The following is a 23,590-nucleotide window of genomic DNA, read 5'->3' on the forward strand; positions in this document are numbered from 1 at the left end:
TGTAAAGTTCACATATAAACCATTGAAATGACAACACTGGTCATCTGTTTTGGTTTATTTTTCATTATGCCAGCTCTTGCATGTCTTCTTGTAAAAGCATCAAACATTCATTGTATTGTATTATTCAGGATTTTGTAATGATCTGATAAAGTCTATATCTACCTTATAACTCGATACAAATATCTACATACTGTATGTTTTCTTTTTTTTTGTGTGTGTGTGTGGAGATTTGGCCAATCTTCAATTCCCAGTTTTTGGGATGCAATTTCTTGACAGTTATTGAATGATAGTTTTTCTTTTTTTCAAAAAAAAAAAAGGAATATGCTACTGTCACTAACACTCATTCAAATATACTAAGGTTAATTACTGCTAATTAAAATTACCAATGAGTTCAAAAAATTTTAAATATAAAAATATCCTTATATTGATTATTTGAATTCTTGTTTTCTGAACTTAATTATAGAGATTTAAATAAAAAATCCTAATTTGGAATATATATATAATTTTGCTTGTTGAATTTCCGGAATAAACAAGATTGGCAGAGATAGAAAGAGATAGAGGAGTGTTCTTGACAATGCTAAATGGCACACGCATCAAAACTCTCTTGGTTAGAAACTTTTACAGTGTCATTCTTTGATTGGTTGGACAAAAAGCATATCAACAACCCCCAAAGACCAACAACGCCAAGTTGAAGATCCAAGAGAGAAGTCAAGTTGGAAGATATTTTGATGATGACCATGAGAAACTTATTTTATACCCAATTTTCCCACCATTTTATGTTTTTTTTTTCTAATCCATCATAATATTATATTGTATTTCTCACTTTCGTTTTAATGACACATGCTAATATTCTTTTTACATGTCAAATTCAATCGGATACCGCATATGAAACATATACACACACGTCTATAACAAAGTCTAAAATCATCCCAATTACTAAAAACAAGCTTTTATTTTTAAATTATCGCAATTAATTTTATTATGTTATTTGATTTGGTGAAAAAGAACTATGAAAGTCTCTTTGAATTTTAGGTAAAAATTGAATTTTCAGATTTTTTTTTAATTTACTTATCTTGATATTTATTATTTTGCTTGATAAGTTGCATGTTTTTGTTGTTCTTCTAACGGAACTAATATGATTTTACCCCCCAAAACAAAAAGTACTTTTGTTTTCTTGTTGTAGATTTCTGCCGACCATATTTGTTGATCATTAACTGTTGAAAGCAAACAGCAAAATTTATTAAGACAACTATGAACTAACCACCGCCGGAGACAAACAAAGCACACATGGGCCGGAGAAGAGGGCAAATGTGTAATATCGCGCCCATTCATTAATCATGCTCACCACCCACAAAAGTAGTAGCTTCCAATTCCTTGCCCGAGCCACCACCGCTTTCCTTTCTTCCTTCTTTCCTTCCGCCCCTCCTGTCCCTCTCCGCCTTGCTCTCCGACAAAACCCTATCCCTTTGATCGCGATTCATGATTGGCGATCTGACGGCGGAGTAGATCGGAGGGAGGCAGAGCGTGGAGGTCGGGCAATGAAGCAAACGGCGCCGCAGCAGCCGAACCGCCAGGCATACACCGCCTTCCGCTCCTCCCCCGGCGTTCTCTTCTGGTCCGCCGTCCATGTCCTCTGTTGCCTCCTCTCCGCCGCCGCTGGGTTCCGCTTCTCTCGCCTCCTCTTCCTCCTCCTCTTCTCCCCTTCCCCTCCCTCCTCCTCGTCCCTCCACCATCGTCACCTCCTCCGCCAACCCCCGCCCGCCGTCCTTCCGTCCCCGCCGCCGCCCCACATCCATCTCCCTCCTCCTCCTCCCGCCGCCGCCTCGAACCGCGTCGTGGTCGGCCGCCACGGCATCCGGGTGCGGCCCTGGCCCCACCCGAACGCCGCTGACGTTGCACGGGCCCACGAGATCCTCGCCCGCGTGCAGCAGGAGCAGCGCCGCCGCTACGGCGTCAAGGACCCCCGCCCCGTCCTCGTCGTCACCCCGACCTACGCCCGCACCTTCCAGGCCCTCCACCTCACCGGCCTCCTGCACTCGCTCATGCTCGTCCCGCACCCACTCACCTGGCTCGTCGTCGAGGCCGGCGGCGTCTCCAACGAGACCGCCGCGCTCCTAGCCCGCTCCCGCCTCCCCGTCGTCCACCTCCCCTTCCACGAGCAGATGCCCGTCCGCTGGCACGACCGACACCGCCTCGAGGCTCGGATGCGCCTCCACGCCCTCAGGTCCGGCCTCTGCGTGCCGCTATTCCCCTTCCCCCCATCAAGGCTCACGTCTTTCTGATCCTGACCTATGTAATATGGAAGCAGAGTCATTAGGGAGAAGCAATTGGACGGTATCATCGTGTTCGCAGACGAAAGCAACGTCCACAGACTGGAGCTCTTCGACGAGGTTCAGAAGGTGGAGTGGATGGGCGCGCTGTCGGTGGGAATTCTAACACATTCGCAGAGAGAAGGTGAGAAGGGGCAGTCACCATTGCCTATCCAAGGACCAGCGTGCAACGCCTCTGGCCACTTGATCGGCTGGCACACCTTCAATAACCTTCCTTATGCTAAGAAAGCCGCCGCCTTTGTGGGTGATGGGGCGACGGTGTTGCCGATGAAGCTCGAGTGGGCCGGGTTTGTGATGAACTCGAGGCTGCTGTGGAGGGAGGCTGAGGAGAAGCCGGGTTGGGTTCGGGATCTTGACGAGGTGGGAATCAACGGGGAGGAGATCGAGAGCCCGCTGGATTTGCTGAAGGATGCATCGTCGGTGGAGCCACTCGGAAACTGCGGCAAGAAGGTTCTGCTGTGGTGGCTTCGGGCCGAAGCGCGCTTTGACAGCAGGTTTCCCGCTCGGTTAGTTTCCAGAATCCCTTCTTTCTCTATGGGACATTGTTCTCTTTCTCTGCCTCAATATTTTGCCAATATGTCACACCTTGTCTCGTTTGACAACACTCCTGCCCTAATTATATGGAAAGATTTAGATCTATGATAAATATCTGATGTTTTTATGATCATCTCTATAAGTTGTAGACATAATTCTTCACATTTTAACAAAACATCCTATTTGTCTCACTAACATCTTCCCCACATAGCCCACCTGTTTCTACTAATCTTAACATAAAGACCTATACATGACATCCACGGTCGATGTGTTCATGAGGTCCATACACATCACCTACGCATATCAGATCACCATAACTTGGGCAGGTGATTGGGGTTCGGAGACTCTACGGCTCACCATGCCGCTATCACCATACTAATGCTTGTCTCTGCCAGAATTTAGGTTTACCAAGATGCACAATAGGTCCCAATTTGATCTACACCATTAATTATTGTTGTTTTGATGCCGTATTTGTTATGCTCCAAATCTGAATTCCACATGATTCAAGCCCTCAAAAAGGAGTATCTAGAAAGTTCTTGGAAGAGGATAGTGAATCATCAAAGCCAAGTTCCATGCCTGATAAGAGACTAATTAGTTTGGGTTGTTACGTCCAATGCCATGTCCTAACATAATCCTCTATCATTTTCATCCGGACTTAGGACTGTAGTTCAGACATTGTTTCGTGAAGATTTTAACTAAGGATATTAGCTTGTACAAAACTCAGTGAAGCGAAAAGATTCATCTATCCAACATCAAATGGTTAGGATATCATGGGTTATTTGTTGTTATGGTTATATAATATCAAGAACCATGTTTCTCACTTGTCATGTACATGTGATGACATGGTGATCACACATGACACGTTTGTGCATCATTTAAGTGCTTATGAAAACTCTTCTAATCCATGAAGAAATTGTGAGGGCATTTGTGCAAGGAGATGAATTGAAGATCTTTTTACCATTTATCATCTACTGTAATTTCAATCGTGTACCATGCATCATTTTACAGTTTGGATGTTGTAAGCTTCTCTTCCTATATGATTATGCTTATGAATATCATGCCGGGAGTGGCTCCACATGGTATCTGTATTCTCTTTTGAAGTTATTCTATGTCTTGGTAAATGTTTCTAACCAGGTCAAGTCATCTCACTTCACATTTCTTATTGGATCAATTCATGGGATTAGAAGCTTGAAAAAACCTCATTTTTTTTTTTATCATGTCTCTTTATTTGATACCTTTTTTTTTATTAATTTACTTTCTGTATTATTTACACATCTTCATACATTCAACCCCAAATAGTCGAGACTTTACGAACTCTACTGTTGTTGTCGTTATATATTATATACAGATGAATTTTCATTCACATTTTCCGATAAATTTTGTGTAGTCCAGTATGGACTATTAGTCCATTTTAATATCTACTGGAGTATGCATGGTTACCTTTGATGGTGGTTGGGCATCAATGGAATCTAATCTGATTTACTTGACTTCAACCAACATGATTTACTTAGCTGAAATTTTTTTCTTTAATTCTAACTTGGATCAGAATTTTATTTATCCAACCTAACATTCATGGTGGTTGGACACCAAACTACCTAAAAATTTAAGCTCTTAAGGTGCTATTTAAGATCATCCAACCATTTAAATGATCAGATTATGCTGCCGAATTAGCAAATATTTCTCTTGTGTTACCTTGCGCGCTTTTGCTTGTGTGCAGGTGGGTGATAGATCCTCCTCTGGAAATCATTGTCCCTGCAAAGCGGACTCCATGGCCTGAGGCACCTCCTGACCTCCCATTTCAAGTGATAGCAGATGATGAAGATCATGTCGAAGTACATCCTTCAAAGAAAACCAGATCTTCCAGGTCTAAACGCATCTCTCGCAAGAAAAAGAAGCGTGAAACACATGTTGATGCACAAGTTTCCGACTTGTTCAACTGGCAAGAGAAGTAAAGATGGTATCTAGATTCATCGAGCAGAGAGGTATTTACCTGGCACATCCTATACTAAAGGTGGTATGATCCTTCCATATACTCACCATCTATTCTCTATCAGAGACTGTAATTATCATGGAAGTAGCTTCACCAAACAAAGCTGCAAACTGGCGTTCAGCATTCAAGATCTCAGTGTAGCAGCGGCAGCAACAAATTTGATTTGTGGTGAAGGATTTTCTTGATTTGCATTTCATCTGTGTTTCCGATTCATCAAATAGCATGAGCGCCTTCGAGTGATGCACTCGAGCTCTCTCATACATTGTTGTAGTTATCTTTCGGCCTCATTTGATTGTGTAGTTTTGTCAAAATGATGTTGTATTTTCCATCTCTAACAGGACCTCTACATTTCTTCATTTCGATAGATAAATTGGATTCTTTTGCCAAAAAGAGTACACAAAGTATTTGACTTTTGGTGAGTTGAGTTGAAGGGCCATGAGACTAACAATTGCTGAAAGTGGTGGCTAAAGAAGCTGATGTTCTTGGTGAAGGCTAACAATAAAGAACTTCGTTAGTGTTCGATTTATCCCAATTCATATCGGTTTCTGACTAGGGGAGTATTCAAAAGGTATGATGTGCACCACCAGGAATCTATAATTCGATCTTTATCGTTCTAAGGATTAATATTGGATCATTATTAGATCAGTTTCTCAGGAAAAGATTTAAATCCGTGGTTTTCTTAAAGAATGTTATGGTGAGCGTAAGAACAAGAACAGAGTGGGAGAAGAGAGGGGCGGAGCGGACCTGCTTACGGGAGGAGATGATGATGACGACAGCGCCTTGGAGGCCTAATCGCTGGGAGACGCCGAAGCCGATGCCGTGGCGGAGGCCGTCACGATCGCCACCGTGCTCTCTAATCTCCGCTTCCCTCCCATCTCGCTCCAGGAGTTCTGTTACAGAAGTAGACACTATATATGTATGCCTCCAAATTTTTTCCCAAGAATTTATTTTTTGGAAGGTATCCCTTTTCAAAATTATCAAACAATGACCCATATATCTAATCTTTTAAAAATGGCTCTTCAAAAAACTATCAATTTTTTTCATCCAAATCCAAAAAAAAATTCGTCAACCATTTACAGTGTGTTGTGGATTAGTTTTTATCCATAAAGCACTATATAATATTTTAAAAATACTATATGGTGTTTTTAAAATACTATACAATTTGGATTTTGAATAAATACATGATAGCTTTTGGGAGGTATTTTAAGATTTTTAAAATTAGAAATCACTGTTTGAGAATATATATATATATATATATATATATATATATATATATATATATATATATATATATATATATATATATATATATATAAGATTTTTTTCTCAAAAAATGCCCCAACTTTCACTTTTCCCATTTGGTACCTCTTATTTCTTATAATGTCTCTAGTTGCTTTCACTGATCACCTCCATCGTATCAATTGTTACGTCTTATCCCGTGAGGTCCCACCACAATATCTATTGGGAAGGAGGTGATCATGATGGAGCTTCCTCTCGTCGCCCACCTCATTAGGTATTGTTCATGCAAACCCAAATGTTGTCTTGTCCTCTTAAATATTGTCACCACTTCTACCACAAAAGATCTCTATCATGTAGTCGCTACCAAGCACCTCCCCCTCATATTGATCATTTACCATAACTCTCACAATTTCCTCCTATGGTGTCGATTTATGGTAAAACATTGACTTCGTGACTATCTTAGTAAGGTAAGCATGTTGATACTTAAGGGGGAGAAGCGATCGATGGATTCGCTCAAGCAATGCTCGGCATAATGATCCATATGAGAGGAGGATAAGCTCAATCATGATAATCTTTTCTTCACAATCAATATGACGGAAGGTGAGGGGACCTCGCGGGATGAAAGTCGTTATGAAAAAAAATGAAAAATGATATACCTTCCAAAAATATATTTAAAATATATATATATATATATATATATATATATATATATATATATATATATATATATATATATATATATATATATATACACATTCTAGAGCATATCATCTTGTGATGTATCCGCTTATGACAAGGATTTAAAGTTTTACAGATATCCTAAAATATTTTATTTATGTATTATGCATTCGTCAATGATTAAAAAAATATAAAAAGTATTTTATATATCATCTGATTTATGTGTTCGTTTAAGATAAAAAATAATATTCAAAGTATCGAGCGTACTCTTAAGTATTTTATTTGTGTATAATGTATCCGTTCAAAATAAATAAATATCTAAAGTGTTTGACATATCCCAAATCTCTCATTTTACGTGTGATGTGTTTGCCTGAGATAAATGTTTTTTTGAAACATTAATGCATCCCAAAGCGTTTGCACATGACAAATCCGTAAGGGTGAAAAAATATGTTAAGCATTGACACATTCTAAATCATATTATTGGTGCATAGTATATTTGCCTCGGACATGAAGATAATCAAAGCATAATTTAGTCATTTTTTAATGCAGAGGGTAACAATCGAGCTCCCAAAATTGATTTTATATTTTGAGATGGATAAACTCTTATCCCAAAGAGGACAAATAATATGGTCATTATTTTTAATCAATCAAAACTTGATATATAAAATCAAATCAATGCTCATACTGTTACTCAACTCTGGAAGATAGATAAAAAATTCATTGGACATGTCAAATAAATAGAAAATCTAAAAAGGTATAGTCTCTAATTAAATTAATAATTATAAGAATGATACTATATAAATTATTTTTTTAGATAATATAATTATTAAAAATGAACTAAATTAACACTTCCAGCTTAATCGTCAAAGAGATTTTATCGAATAAATCATATATAGTCTTTTTTAGAAAGTAACACCCGAGTATTTATAAATATAACAATAAATCCAGAATATGAACATCCTATGTTTTCAGGAAAATTTTTGCCCTATCCAATTTCTATATATTTAATAAGTCATCTTTCTGCAATATAATAATTTTTAAAACACAAATTAGGTCAAATTGATGATTAAGTTTAATTTTAATTTTTTATAAAAAAATATAATAAATTTGATTGTCGAAGGAATTTTATCGAATAAACATAATCTTTTGTAGAAAAGTAGATATGAGACACAAGTATTTCTAAATATGACAATGAATATTTTTTTATATATTTAGCAAGTCATCTTTTTTACATTATAATAATTTTCGAAACATAAGGTATGTAAAATTGACGCTCAAATTTCATCTTATCTTCAAAAAAATTATATATATATATATATATATATATATATATATATATATATATATATATATATATATATATATATATATATATATAATGGGATTCGAGAAAGTGCGTTTTGTTGAATAGCAGCCGAACAAAGGGTTCATCCACCGGCCTCGAGCGAGTCGTCTTACGCGACCCACTAGAGGTGGTCTTCGTCATTGTATCATGGCGTTCGCCTCAAATCCATTATCGCTAAGCGTGACGGAACCCGCCTTCGAGGCATGGCTGCGCGAAACCGGCTACCTCGAGATCCTCGACGACCGCGCCGCCTCCGCCGACCCCTCTCCTCCCTCATCTTTCCCCTCCCCTTCCTCCTCCTCCTCCACCGCGGTTCCCGACCCCCCCCTCCGCCCTAGGACCTCCGCTCCTGCAGCCGGACGCGGTGGTCTCGCCGCCCGCGCCTTCTCCTCTATGCGCACCCTTGCCTCCCTCTTCACTCTGAACCCTTTCGCGAAGCTCACGCCCGAGGACCTCTCCGTCGGGACCCCCTCGTGGACTCTCGAGTTCATCGGCGCTGCCGGCTCCTACTCCTGGCCCGCCGGATCCGCCCAGGCCCGGATGAGGGTGCAGGAAAACGTTCGCCGCTACGCCCGGAACTATGCACTGCTATCGGTTATCGTCTTCGCTTGCACCTTGTGAGTCTGCATCCCTATTCCTCATTTGTTCCTTGATTGATCTGCTGACTTATTGTAGCCTTAGATGTATCTCGACTGAGGCCTTCTTGTTCTCTTGGCAGGTACAAGATGCCGGTTTCGCTTCTTGGACTGATTGCGTGCTTGGTTCTCTGGGAATTTGTGAGGTTTTGCGGTGATAAGTGGCAATTGGAGGAAAGGTGCCCTGGATTAAGACAGGCGTTCGTTCACATTGCTCAGCTTGGTGAGTAGGCTTTTTTTTTTTTTTTTGGCAAAGGGTGAGTGGCGAAGGTGGGATTCGAGCTTCACGATTTTGTGATATACTATTAAAGTGTTTATCAGCTAAGCTCGAATGAGGTTTCGAACCCTCAAATCTTTGATAAGTTAGTCTGGTATACCACCGCTAGACCAATGTTTAAGGTGTCACCTTGGTGAGTTGCCTGAGATCATTTATTCCCTTCTTTTGACTTAATGAACTTAGGTGCAAGTTATGTGATTTAACAGTCAGAGGCATTCATGAACTAATTATTGTGCTAATTGAGTGGAAACATGGACTCATTTCTCCATATACATGTGACATGCTCTGTAGATTTGATCTTAAAGATTTGGTGGGTGCATCTCAAGTATTGATGCCGATAAGTCTTGTTAATCATGCAATTTGCATTTAAAATTTAAAGTAAAGTAAATGTGAAAAAAAATGTAAAGAACTTAAGAATGCTAGAATAAAGTTTATGAAGGCTTCTCAAGTCATTGTCACATATCCATATGGACATTGATTCCCCAGTGAATGAGTTTTGACTCCATTCAGATTGTTTGTGCTCTCCTTGAGTGAAATCCTTACCACAGACGTGGCCAATTTATTTCTTCACTCTTAACTACCTTGTTTCCCTTGTTCCATGGTTTTACCTTTGGACCCAAATGTTAGATATTGTGACTTTGGGACATGCAATACTGTGTCAGTCTAGATCCAGAACTTTGAGATTGATATGATTGATTTCTGGGCCACCTAGCTCCCTGTTTTGTTACGCTATATTGTGTTTGCATGCCATGTTAGCAACTTTAGCAAGGATAGTTCAATTGAGTGCTTAAAGATAATAGGCTATTAGAATGTTTGATATGGAATATAGTGTTAACTTTCTATTACATCACATGGGTGTTTGGCCTCTTCTATCAAGAATAAGGACTAAAAAAGGGTCATGTAACACACCTTAAAATATAACCAGATTTGCTGCTTCAGTATATAAATAGGAGATTAGCTGGAAGATATTGATTAGCAATCTGGTTTTGTGCTGGCTGGATAACATGCTTTATAGTTATACCAATACCTGTGGTATATATTGTTTTATAACCTAACAATAATTTGTTGGCTGATATAGTTTGGACAGATCAGACTAATTTATATGATCCAAGGATCAAAAGATTCATGCGAAAATACCGTTACATGTGAGAGATAAATGTAAGCTGCTTTAACGTGCGATTATACTATAGTGCTTAGTAGTTGAAATAATGGAGGTGCAAGTAGTGAGAAATGCAAAGGGCTTATCGGTTTGGTACTCAATATGATTGAACTGAAGCAGATTCAAAGGATTTCTTATTTACTCTTAACGTGTGATTATAGTGCTTAGGAGTAGAAATAATGGAGATGGAAGTAGTGAGAAATGCAAAGAGCTCTGGGTTTGGTACTCAATATGATTGAACTTAAGCAGATTCAAGGATTTCTTATTAATTCTTAACGAGTGATTATAGTGCTTAGTAGTCGAAATAATGGAGATGGAAGTAGTGAGAAATGCTAAGGGCTCTGGGTTCGGTACTCAAATGATTGAACTTAAGCAGATTCAAGGATTTCTTATTTATTCTATCAAGCCATTTTTTATGTTAATTTTACTGAGCATGATAATTTTACTTTCCTGCAATCATTTTACCATATTGCCCATGAGACATATTTTGTATTCCTCATTAACCAACATTTTGCACAATCATAGTCTGCAAATTATGAGATGTTTTTCAAACATTGACCAAGTACCATCCGAGTATGTAGAATTATGATTTTGTTTGCATCTGTCCATTTTAGACGAAAATTTTTTAAAATACAAAATCAGAATGGTTCATCTTCTGATGAAGAAAGTTCTACAAATATGTTCAATTTAAGGTTGATTGACTATATTGTTTTATTGGTACTATGCTAGAAATCACATGCAAGATTGAGACAAGCTTGATGTTAATTGGGTTTGTACATGTAGCATAATCCTGTCAATTATTTAGGGACTAAAGTTTGTTTGATGAGGATTTTTGTAAGGTTATTCTGTTATATTTTTCTTCACTGAAACTTCCCCATGAGTTTGTTTTTTCAATTACCTAATCTCATCTCTGCTAATGTGATAGTTTCCATCAACTAAACATCGGCACACATCACTAGTCATAATATCAAGCAGACGAAATGTAATGTAAACCTGTGGTGAAGGCCTAGTGCAGATTGGGCTCATAGAGATTCAGCCGTCTGCTGTGTTCACTGATCATGAAGTATCAGTTCCCTTTTCTATTGCCCTGATTTGATAATCAGGATACAAAGAAATTAGAGTGTGATGTAGCTGCACTCTGTTGTTCACTGGGACCATCTTCATATGATTATTTCCTTGCCATTCTAATTAAGGAAGAACTAGTATCAGAAATCACGTGTGTGATCTGCATAATGCGACATGGCAGAACACTGCATGCTATAAGTATAGTTTTAAGTCTGGGATTGCACTAACGCTGTAACACATTGCTTTCTATGGTTGCTTGCCAGTATATCCTATTTTGTATTCAAGAATACTCACAAAACAGTTACAAAAGTCTTGCATTTATCAAGTATATATGCTTACTGAAGTTTCCTAATTCTATATTTGTCATTGTTCTTATTTATTTATTTATTTTGTTTTTAAAGCGACTGCAGTGGTACTCTATATGTGCAATCTTCAACTAGCTATTGCTTACACGGTTGGTGTCAGTTATGCAGGTGACTCTACCTGATTTCATCACTTGATCTCATTAAATACATTGTTAACCATAACCTTAACAACAATTTTGTTTTTCTAGTCCTCATTTTTCATGCTTTTCTGCGGAAGTTGACTCCAAGACGGATCCCGGGGGCTAACCAGCATGGAAGATTTCTGCAGAGAAGGTAACGATTGGCAGCAAAACAAGTGCTCATCCCAGCTGTGGAGGGAGCATGCACTTTTGATGTGGATCTCATCCTTAGTTTCCAACATAGGATACTGTTAAAGCTCTAGAACTTCTTTTAGGGATAGAAAAAGTTTATCCATTTATGCTCTGTGTCATTGCTCTACACTCATGAAAGTGTAACAGCTAATGGCAGTGGCATTAAGGGGAACAAAGACTACTCTTCTATAGGACAGATTGTGCACAGGATACATCTGGCATCCTTCTTGTAAACACAGGTAGATCCTACTTGACATTTTTGAGTTGTGAGACTCAAAATTGGAAGATTGTTCTTTTGGCATTACTGCTACAGGTAAAACCCTTGAATTTCTAAGCGTTAAATCTTGGTTCCTCCACTTGTGATTCAGACACATTTTAGCTCCTACACAACCAAACCACCAATATGTTGTCTGTAACACAACTGAAGATCGAATGATGGGTATTTATTTGAGTGGCATTATCTACTTGCATATGGTCAAAACATCACAATTTCACTTACACAAGGAGGTTACACTATGCAGTCAAACAACAGAAAATTTTACTGGACTCGGGACAATGTCTTATTCCACGAGTTACATAAGTGAATTGAGTATAATCCCAGGAAGAGCATTGCAGTAAAGAGTTTGTAGGTTGCTGCATTTGCATATTGACCAAGATGTGTTAGTTGGTAAAGATATTGAAGATTGATGAGTAAGTTCTTGGGTTGTTGTTTGGCCTTTATCTTAAATTACTTGTTATTGAAAGAATATTACAGGAACTAAGTTTATTTTGTTGTGTGTATCTTTTTGTATAATACAAAGGAAGAGAGGGAGAGAAAGATAAAGAAAAGGAAGGTGAGGTCAACAACCCAAAAGAAATCAAAGTATGACTTTAAGTCAAGAACCCAAAAAAATCATTGAGAAGGGAGAAAAATTCAAAGGAGATCCTGTTCAAAATTTTGCGCCTATTTTTCTTTTTCATATATATATATATATATATATATATATATATATATATATATATATATATATATATATATATATATATATATATATATATATATATATATATATATATATATATATATATATATATATACTAGTTAGTTATAATTCACTATGACAATACTATATCAGGACTAATGTTCTTTTATCTGTAAATGATCGAGGTTTGAAAAGTGGCTCGGGATAATCTTCCGGCCATCAAAACTTTGAGCTGTTGAGGCTCTCCCATGATTTAGATTAATTATGGATTAACTTTCATATGGAATATTCACAAGAATATTTTGAGAAGATTAAAGGATAGTTCAGATCAGTTATAAACCAGCCTCCTCTATAGAATATCCATTGAAATATTTTGAGAAGATTAAAGAATGATTCAGATTAGTTATGGACCAGCCTCCCCCACTAGTTCTGATTGGTTACAAACTGTTCCCTCCATGATATCTACGTGAGGTACTCCTCTTCCTCTGAAGGTTAGTATAAAAACACACAAAAGGCTTCCAAAAGAAGCGAAGGAGAAAGAAGACCACTATAATAAAGTGGTTGATCTATCATCTTTGTGAATGTCAAGCAATCATCTCCTCGTTCCTATCGAGGCATTCCTAAATCTCACCCAACAGATACAAACACTGGCTGATATAATAAAGTGGTCGCTCCGCTTCTGCCTCGGCCATACCACCAAGTGACATCACTACCTCAATTGCCGGTGATAATTCCTCAACCCTAGGTCTCGGTGTCTGTCGGAGTCCTGACTAATGGGTTATCAGCTCCCCCCAATCTTTCAAAACCCACCGAACCATCAACTGAGAAAGCCCCATGTTCCCCAACCGTGGAACTTGGTAGACGTCACCGCCACATTTTAGCTCTGATTGGGTCTAAGACTCACTCAACTGACTCAATAGTTGACTCCTTGAGAATCTGATCGCAACAAATGGACCGATGTTTAGAAGAAATGCACTGCAACTTCCACCAATTCAGAAGAGAAGGGCAGGTCGATTCTATGTCGGTCTGATCCCCGTTCCATTTATAACATACAAGAGGAACCAGTTCTCATAAGCTTTCATCTTATCGGACGCCTTAATGTGTCATGTCATCCCAACTACCTTAAGGAGATTAGCATAAGAGTGGTATGCTCATCTCAAATCTCACTCTGTTAGTTCTTTTGCTTAGCTAGTGAAAGAGTTCGAGTTGCACTTCCTCGGGAATGTATGCCCAAGGCCTATGGCCTCAATGCTTCTAGGATTAAGATAAGGCGAGGAGGAGATACTAGCAAATCTTGTTGATTGATTTACCAATGAGATCCTAAAAGTGGACAATGTCCACCCTTCACTCATGATCTAGTCCTTCATAATGGGGTTAAAGCTCTCCCATCTCTTCTTATTGCATTAGTACTTGCATTAGTACTCATGATCTAGTCCTTTAGTACGCTAGTGTCGTCCTAAAGGGCTTGAACCAACAAACATTCGAACAAGACTTAAATTCGAGTTCAAGATCTCTAACAATAAGGCCGAATATGAAGCACTTCTCTCAAGACTCCAGCTCGTACTAGAGCTCCAAGTTCAAGAACTAATAGCGTTCAATGACTTTGAGCTAGTCGTGAGTCAAATAGAGGGAAGTTACGAAGATCGAGACACCATCATGATAAGATATCTCATCGAGGTACAAAAGTTGTCTCACAATTTCTCCCAACTCCAAGTACTTCAAATACCATGTGAAGAGAATACCGAGGTAGATGCCCTCACCCAACTGGCGTCCACTCGAGCTCCCAAGCCAAATTATCTATCGGTTAGGACCCTATCAAACCAAACCATCGCGTAGCTCAACATGGTTATGGTTGAGGCAGAACCGAGTTGGATGGATGAAATCATACATTACAAGAAAGACGGAATACTCCCAACCAATCTAACTCAAAGAGTCAAGCACCACCAAGCTTGATATTGTCTAACTAATGGTCGCTTGTATCGTAGGTCTTTCAGCCAACTGCTCACGTGTTTAAATCCCCACGAGGCCGAAAGAGTACTTGCCGAGGTCCACGAGGGCATTTGTGGAGAGCACATTGGCAAGCAAACCCTTGCTTTTAAAGTGCTCTGATAAGGGTTCTACTGGCCAATACTATGCAAAGATACAATTGCATACACCTAAATATGTTGCAGGTGTTAGGAATTTGCTCAAGTACCAAGACAACTGATAGTTCCCTTAAATCCAGTCGACTATGGGTGATTGTTCGCTTAGTGGGGAATGGACCTTTTCGAGCCCTTCCCACTTGTCTTGGACCAACGAAGATTCATCATCGTAGGGGTCAACTACTTCACAAAATGGGTGAAGGCCAAACCACTAGCATCAATAACTGAGAGACCTGTCAAAGGATTCATATGGAGGAACATTATCACTTGCTTCGGGATACTAAAGGCCCTTATCACAGACAATGAGACTCAATTCAACAATCCAAAGTTCAAAGAGTTCTGCCAATATTATATAATCCAATTAGATTCAGCTTAGTGGCTCACCCCCAAACTAATGGTCTTTCCGAAGTCACCATTCAAGCTATCCTCGAGGGCCTCAAACATCAAGTCATCGGATCAAAGGGCACCTGGGTGGATGAGCTGTCAAGAATCTTGTGCGCCTCCCCAATGACACCAAAGACAGGGTCGAGAGAATCTCCTTTTAGCCTAGCCTATGGTACAGAGGTCATCTTACCCCATGAGGTAATCTTCCCGATGCCCCCATGTTGAAAACTTTGACGAAGAAACTTTCGAGATTAGACTGAGTTAAGCTCGATTTGATAGATGAGGTTAGAACCACTGCACATCTACAAGTTCTGAGATACAAGAAGGCGATGGCCAAGCTCTACGACCAAGGTGTTTGATCCCAAGGCATTCAATTAGGAGACTTGGTGTTGCGTATAGTTGAGATGATCGACCCCACCCACTCCCAAGGAAAGCTAGCACCAAACTGGGGAGCCTTATCGGGTCATTGAAGTCATCCGAGATGGGACATATCACCTCAGTACAACAGAAGGAAGAACATTACCAAGAACATGGTATATCTCCAACCTAAAAAAAATTTATTTGTAAAGGCCTCTAGAGGGGGAAGGGTTTTATCGAGGCACTATTTAAGTCGAGAGAAAGTGTTTTTAAAAAAAGAGAAAATAATTACAATAGACAAAGTAGGCCCCTATAAGTAAACTTGGGTGTTGATCTACAAAAAGAGAAGAAAAAGAGACATCATCAGGCACTAGGCGAAGAATCGAGACTGTCATCAAAAGCAACTTGGCTTTCCATTGGAACGTCTTGATCCTCGGGACAGTCAGCAAATGGGTCTTCCTCAAGTTCCAGTCTAGGGTACCATGCTTTGAAGCACGCTAAAGCAATCAAATACCCAAATTTATAGGAGGCCACCCTTATACATTTTGAGTCACTGTCATTTGTACGTGGCAAGTGGTGTCTCCAAGGGATAATTATATATTACCCTTCCATAGTTATACCTTTTTAGTATCTCGATCCCTAAACTTACAAAATTTATATTGAAATCATATAATTATAAAAGTGAAACATTTAACCATATTTATTCTAACACTATCGACTTTACCGATAGAAGATACAGCACGTGATAGCATATGCATGAATGACTCGAAAATGATGGGAAAAAAAATAATTTTAATAGTGGTGGTGGATGGTGGTACCGTGGGTGATTGTTATGGTAGTGATCGACGAGAATGATGTGATGGTCGGCCTTGCTGATATCAATTTAAATATCGACGACATGGAGGAAGAGGAGGTAGAGCGATGCGGTGCCGATGGAGGAAGAGAAGGCATCTACGTCGGTGCTACATCGCTCTACCTCTTGTTCCTCTTTCGACAATGTAGTGGTCATCGAGAACGAAGAGGAGATAGAGCAGTGTAGTGTCGACACAGAGGAGGCAGTGCGGTGACCGGCGAGAACAAAAAGGAGGCAAAGCAGTGCGACATCGACGTAGATGCCTCATCTGCCTCCTCTTTCTCCTTTGGTATCGTACTGCTTTGCCTCATCTTCATTCTCGCCGACCATCACACCATTCAATGTAGCACTGCATTGCCTCCTCTTCGTTCTCGCCGACTACTGCATCGTTAGAAGAGGAGGCAGATCGGTGTGACTCCAACGTAGATGCCTCACCGCTTTGTTTCCTATTCTTCCTCATTATCGATGTTCGAATCGACATCGGTAAAGTCGATCATCTCATCATTCTCATCAACCACCACCACAACAATTACCCATGATGCTATTATTCATCACCATAATTGAAATTATCTTTATGTCTATTATTTTTATATCATTTATACATGCATAATCATATGCTGTATCTTTCGTTTATAAAGTTGACAATATTAGGATAAATAAGATTAAATATTTTAATTTTATAATTATAAAAAATTAATATAATTTTTTTTAAATATAAGGAACAGAATATTAAAGAAATTTAACTATAAAGAATAATCTATAATGAGTTGTGTCACCAAAAGATGAGCTAGCCATCGCAGGACTACGTTAGGGGATGGTTACGATGAAAGTACAGGCCAAGGATGCGAGAATCCACCAAAGACCTCATCCTCGGTGATGAGGTTCTCGGTGCGGGGTTGCTCCACGGAGACAAGACATCAAGGGTTGGTGCTGCGCTCCATGGAAAGGGTCTCGATACTATTGACAAGCGACAATGACAACAATGAGTTGACCGCCAAAGACGATGAGACTTGAGAGAAATTATCCTTGAGAAAGAGGAGTCAACATCGTTGACAGAGAGGGCGGAAACAATGAAAGAAGAAAGGGAAGATCAACAGCACCGGAGATAGCGAGAGAGAGAGAGAGCGAGCGGCGACTGCGACGAAAGGCAGAGAGAGAGGCCATCAGCCGTGGAATGACCAGGCAAAGTTTAAAGCTGTCTGGCTTGTTATGCTCATCGCGTCCACTGGATTCAAACATGTCGACTGCACGCCAAGCCAAACCCATATTCTTCCTGCCATTAATGGTTAAAAAGAGGGATCAAAAGATCAATGATCCACAGCTGATTAAACCGAACTGTTCTTTGAGATGCATTGTTCGCAAGAATATGAAATTTAAACCCGATACAACCGAAAATACAATGATCGATCACCTAGCATTTTTGGTGAAGGCTGTCATCCCGATGATGCAGAACTCTTCCTAAGTAGGTTGAAGGAAGCATATCGACACACAAAAGCTTATGCTGCCTTCTAACTTTCGAAACCAGGGACGCCTACAGTCAATTCGCCTTTCACCAGCGCAGTCCAAGGCACAACAGTCTGTGGGATTCTTGACAGAATTTATGAGTGACAATTTGACAAACTTGCCAAAATGATGGATCTACAACACATGAGAACATGAAGAACTCATGCAACCAAGATGAACCATGTTATATAATTCATGTGGTCGCAGGCACTGATATCTATCATGGTCATCGATAATAGAACAGATACCAGAATGATTTACAGTAATGCTGCTGAATTAACTCCCTGAAGCAACCTTTCTGCTGTACTTGGAGAACACACCGGTTAGTATCGTCTTCTCCTTGATTTTTAACCTGAAACATTTATAAACATATTCAATATGTAGAATGGACATTGTGATTCCTATAAACAAAAGGAATTTGGTTAGCAATTATAGAGATGTACCTGGCCACTGAACCAGGTAAGCTCGGTTTTGAAGCCTTCACTAAGTATGTTTTGACTGCCTTCTTTTTTGAAGATGTCTTTTTCTGCTGTTTCTGCATTGGAGGCACAGAATTATTCAGGCCTGAAGTTTTTATCATTGTCTTGCTTTCATTATCCACATTATCTGTAACCGGGATGTTAAGATGTTCTCTCTCTTCGAAATGTGTCAACAGACTCTCCTTTTTTCTCTTGGGTGACGTTGCTGCTTCAGACTCTTCTATTACTTTTGTACCAACAGCTACATCATCAAATGCCCTCTCTTGGACGTCGGATGTTATCATATCTCCTGCCTCTCTGGAATTTGGTTGAGTAAACCCCAGAGCATCATCATCGCATTGCTCCGAGGAGTTGGAAGTACCATGCGGGCTTATGACATCACAGGCAATCTGTTTCTCCACTTTACCAAAACACACACTTCTCCTGGAATATACTTGTACAAACCTGAGACAAAGAAGGATGGATATGCTTACTCTATTGTCATTAAAAGACACTTCTCCTTTGAAAGCATGCACCCAAAGTTATCAACCTTAATACAATATCAAGCAGAAATAGAGCAAATGGAACCTCTGTCCGTCCAAAGCATTGTTTTGATGGAATGCATATGAGAAGATCATAATGTGATGGGAATCATTAGAACCAAGCAAGTCAAAGATTAACACATGGTAACTTTGAGCTTTGAGTTTAAGAGTAGATACAATTCATACCTTAGGTAACTAGTAGAAGATTATGGATGGCTGCTATAATCTAAAGTATGTTCCATCTTTTAAAAAAGAATTCTCACCTTTAAACATCATAATGATTATCAGGAAAAACAAATTTAACCTTGAGAATTGCTCATGAATGAATGAAAAAAAGAAACAACCTCCACTTAAAAAATGTTGCAACACATATTAAAATTATATAAAATTGTCATGGATTGAGCGACTTGGTAACCATCAGAACATATTCTATTCCTGATATTCAAAGTGGAATATAACTGAACTGATAAAATAATTCTAAATTATAATAATTCAATTGATATATTCAAAATGAATAACAAAATCCACCTCTAGAACTTCAAATCTATTGGTTAGCTTGTTTCCACAAAACTGCTTACATAATAGTGAACTATTGATTGCATTTGAATGTCCTCTTGATTATCAACATTGACAGATCGAGCCTAATTCATGCCTTGCCTTCATCTAATTCATGCTGGGGTGACACCCAGGAATGCAATTTTCTCTAACTCGGCCAAGATAGTCCTATTTATAAATACATAGGAGACACATTGACCTGCTTAATGAACCTCAATGCCACTATTACCAATTTTTTTAATCACATTCTTCTTGTACTTCAAAAAATACACTAAGGATCATCTTAGTGCCTCTCACCTGATGCTAATCATACAAAAGATGTTTGATTGTGAGTTTCTAGCTTCTCTACATACAAGGATCATTAGCATGGCAAAATCTCATGAGTGACTAGCTGTAGAGATGGTTGCTACCTTACCTTTGTATGGCAGAACATCATGGTCATATTCAATGGACTGCCATCAAAATTTTTCAGCTGAATTATATATTCTATTAGTGATGCCTAAGATTCAGTACAAACTTCTGGCATTTGGAAATGAATGGAAGCTTAACTTTTACCATTTAACATCATACACAATTAGATTCATCTCTTACACAGGGTGCTGCGTCCACTCCACGATCTTCTTTTTTTTTTTTTTAATATCAAGAATGACATCTCAGGCTGTGAGACACAGCAAATAAGAGATATTATTTAATTATTCAAGACAGGAGGAAGTAGCAAATAAGATGATAATGCTTAAAAATATTCGGGCAAGGAAGTCGCAATCGAAGAATGTGAACCTTTTAAAGAACAAAATAATATATTATGCTACATAAAGAATTGAACTAAAATTCACGTCAGCATAAATTAGCAAAGCTTAGAGGAGTCAGAATAAAGAAAAGGAAAAGCAAAGGTCAAGAGGGACTAAACATGAAATACTGATATTTTAGGACTAAGCCAGAATAATCATCAGAATGCAAGAAGGAACTATTTGGATCATCCCAATAGTAAAAGGAAAATACAAAATTATCTCTTATTTATTTAAAGGGCTTCTTGGATCTTGTATTTGACACAGTAAAATTATAAAGACAAAAGCATACCTACTAGCAGCCTCCTCAGATGCAAAGTCCACGAATGCAAAACCCTTGCAGATCGGCTCACGAGTTTTTTGGTTCCCAATAACTGCAGGACTTATACTAACAAGATCAGGAAACCCTTGGAAAGCCCGCTGCAAATCTCTATGTATGTTCTTCTTCCTGGGAAGGTTCCGGACACGCACACGAAAACCACATGGAACTTCATCTGCTGCTGCAAATCCCCATTGCAATATATCAATATGAGCTTCAAAGGCAAACAAAAGGTGATGAACATAGAGAGATTGGAACCCTCTTGTAGTTCCTATTCTCTATTAAGTTTCTCTTACATATAAGTTTAAGAAGGAACACCATGATGATAAATTTTTCAGGAAGTAACTAAGTAGAATTTAGCATAAGAAAGTTGTGTGTATATGACCAAGAAACCAGGTAACTAATGTAGAAACATCACATGAAAGGTAAGTAGGACTGTAGGAGGATGTGTGAATTGGTCAAGTCATATTCAACTTGGGCAAAAGCAAAGCGCCCTCTGATGCTCTAAGAGGAGTATTATTATATCTCTTTGCCAATTACACCAAAGCACACAATCCAGTAAAGAAGTGCATATGGAGAGGATGTGTGAAGATAAGCAAATTAACACTGATGCCTTGTTCACTACATGAATTGGAAATCCTTTTGATGTTAAACTTTAAAGTACATTGAACAAAAGCAATTTAAATTGAGATAACAGACAACTCGGACTTGCAAACAAGTATCAAGATACATATGAAGCAAAGAGTTGAAATGCCACCAAAGGATGATGCAACTAAAATTAGGGGGGCTTTTTTACTAAATTTTCTTGGATTGGAGGGGAATAAGCGTCAAATCGAGGGTTCTGGATTTAGACGAAGTACATCGAACAAAAGAAATTTAAATTGAGATAACAGGTAACTTGGACTTGAAGACAAGTATCGAGATATATCTAAAGCAAAGGGTAAGGGTTGAGATGTTAGAAAGGATGACGCAACTAAAATTAGGGTTATTTGCTTGCTTTGCTTGGATTGGAGGGGAATAAGCATGAAATCGAGAGTTTTGGATTTAGACCAAGTGTTGTCCTTTGTTAATTGTTTTACTAAATTGTTCGATTGAGTGAAACTACATGGAGATTCCAAGAAACATCACCAACCGCCAAGCTGAAGCAAGAAGCACAGGAAATCGCAGTCGTACCCTTCAGTAACGGTTCTTGCTTCGCCTTGGCTGTGCCATCGCTCTTCGCGGGCTCGTTCTTGAGTTTATTGGCGCTGGCGAGCAGGACTTTCCTGCTCCGCTCCATCTCCTCCCACAGCTCATCCTCCAACCTGGTGTCGTACGCCCTCCCCTCTCCGAACCCGGCCGGCTTGTTACGGAGCCACTGCCTCATCTCTTGAAACGGCATCGCCGCTTCATCCCCGTCCTCCACCTCCTCCTCTTCCTCAGCCCCCTCCACCGACGCGTCATCTTCGTCCTCTGCTCCACTCTGCCGCCCCCGCCGCTGCCTCGAAGCGGAGAGCGGGAGCCAATGCCCTCTCCGCCGCTGGGAGGAGAGGGGAGGAGCGGCGGTGACGCGGCTGCCAAAGAGCAGCGGGTTGAGAGAGAGCGCAGGCGAAGAGATGGAAGGGCGGCGGCGGCGGAGGAGATGGGGAATGGCTGTAGCGAGGGAGCCGGCTCCCGTGCTCGTCATCCTTCCCCTCCCGATGGATCAGCCTCTCAATCTCTACTCTCACAAGCAAAACGAATCGCTGAGACCTCCTAAAAGATAATAGGTTGGTTATTAATATCGTTCTTATTTTAATTTTAATTCTGAAGCCTCATATAACTAACTCTTCGTTCCGTTCCAAAATAATAGGTAATATTTATTAATTAATGGGCAAATTTCCCTATTTTTTTATTTTCTTTTTGTAAAGCAACTCATTTTTTAACTACATCAAAATATAACTACATCAACTTATAGATATTATTAATCATAGTAATTAGTGGGTTAAAGTATTTGTGTGAATATGATGTGGTAGTAAGGCTATCTGATTGAATGCTAATGACTGCTGCTAATTGCTATCTTTCGAAGTAATATGTTAATTGAGATGTACAAGGCTTAATCTAAAGTTTGTGGTTTCTTTTTAGGTTTAATTGACTAATGGCAACAGTGAAGAGGGATCCAAGCAAAACCTCAATACCCATCACAAATGGTTATTATCATGGTAGATAGTTCTCTCCAAACACTTAATTAAAATGAAACACTCGACTCACGGGATGAGAAGTCTATCCAACATCCCATGTGGTAACAAGGGAAGTGGATCATGGTGTCAAACGTCTTGCTTGAGATTGACCAATAGATTTATAACTATTAGAATACCAATGATTAAGTTTAAACAAACTTCAATTAGGAAATCCCTAAATTAACCCTAATTAGAAAACCGGGTATAACTATTACTTTTATCATTCCAGTTTCTAACATCATATACCGTAGATAAAGTCACAAAATAACATTTTGACGCAAAAAGTAAGGCGCATTCTCTTACATCTGACACAAACGATGCAAGTGTTAGTATGATCGAAACCCATCTACCCTGTGAACTAAAGAACAAGAAGCAAAAAAAAAATGGGGAGAATGGAAAAAAGCTGTAGAGAATTTACTTGTCCCTCCCGTAACTGGTCATTCTTATGAAGTCTTCTGTCATATCTTCAGGAACAAGTTTGATGGCCACCAAGCAATATGTGATCACCTTGGATTGCTGTATGTCACAGATTCAGTAACAAGTACCAGCTTATTGTCTTGATTCTAGCTGTGGAAAAATAGTTAGCAGTAATGAAGCAATTAGCT

The 23,590-nt window shown here is 39.2% G+C and overlaps 3 protein-coding genes across 5 annotated transcripts; 2 read left to right on the plus strand and 1 right to left on the minus strand.

The window, feature by feature from the left end:
* Positions 1-1,358: 1,358 nt before the first annotated feature.
* Positions 1,359-5,210, plus strand: LOC103984494 (probable beta-1,4-xylosyltransferase IRX14). Its single transcript, XM_009402004.3, has 4 exons — positions 1,359-2,224; positions 2,309-2,836; positions 4,582-4,846; positions 4,919-5,210. The coding sequence occupies exons 1-3, from the start codon at positions 1,539-1,541 to the stop codon at positions 4,814-4,816; spliced, it is 1,449 nt and encodes a 482-aa protein (XP_009400279.3). The 5' UTR covers positions 1,359-1,538; the 3' UTR covers positions 4,817-4,846; positions 4,919-5,210.
* A 2,969-nt stretch (positions 5,211-8,179) lies between these two features.
* On the plus strand, positions 8,180-12,284 carry LOC135598522 (PRA1 family protein H-like). 2 transcript variants are annotated; one of them, XM_065092447.1, is made up of 4 exons: positions 8,180-8,733; positions 8,835-8,974; positions 11,654-11,725; positions 11,806-12,284. In XM_065092447.1, exons 1-4 carry the CDS (start codon positions 8,264-8,266, stop codon positions 11,892-11,894), a joined length of 771 nt encoding a protein of 256 aa, XP_064948519.1. In that variant the 5' UTR covers positions 8,180-8,263; the 3' UTR covers positions 11,895-12,284. The 2 variants fall into 2 exon arrangements, with proteins under 2 accessions (XP_064948519.1, XP_064948520.1); XM_065092448.1 differs by having other exon boundaries at positions 11,663-11,725.
* Positions 12,285-18,289: 6,005 nt separating this feature from the next.
* On the minus strand, positions 18,290-22,526 carry LOC103984471 (DNA polymerase epsilon subunit C). Of its 2 annotated transcripts, none has more exons than XM_009401980.3 (4): positions 21,961-22,526; positions 20,761-20,965; positions 18,572-19,051; positions 18,290-18,480 (listed from the first exon to the last, which is right to left on the minus strand). In XM_009401980.3, the coding sequence occupies exons 1-4, from the start codon at positions 22,451-22,453 to the stop codon at positions 18,405-18,407; spliced, it is 1,254 nt and encodes a 417-aa protein (XP_009400255.2). In that variant the 5' UTR covers positions 22,454-22,526; the 3' UTR covers positions 18,290-18,404. The 2 variants fall into 2 exon arrangements, with proteins under 2 accessions (XP_009400255.2, XP_009400249.2); XM_009401974.3 differs by having other exon boundaries at positions 20,761-20,968; positions 21,961-22,525.
* Between the last annotated feature and the right edge of the window lie 1,064 nt (positions 22,527-23,590).

The sequence above is a fragment of the Musa acuminata genome, chromosome BXJ2-1, assembly GCF_036884655.1.
Source record: "Musa acuminata AAA Group cultivar baxijiao chromosome BXJ2-1, Cavendish_Baxijiao_AAA, whole genome shotgun sequence".
Classification (NCBI taxonomy): Eukaryota; Viridiplantae; Streptophyta; class Magnoliopsida; order Zingiberales; family Musaceae; genus Musa; species Musa acuminata.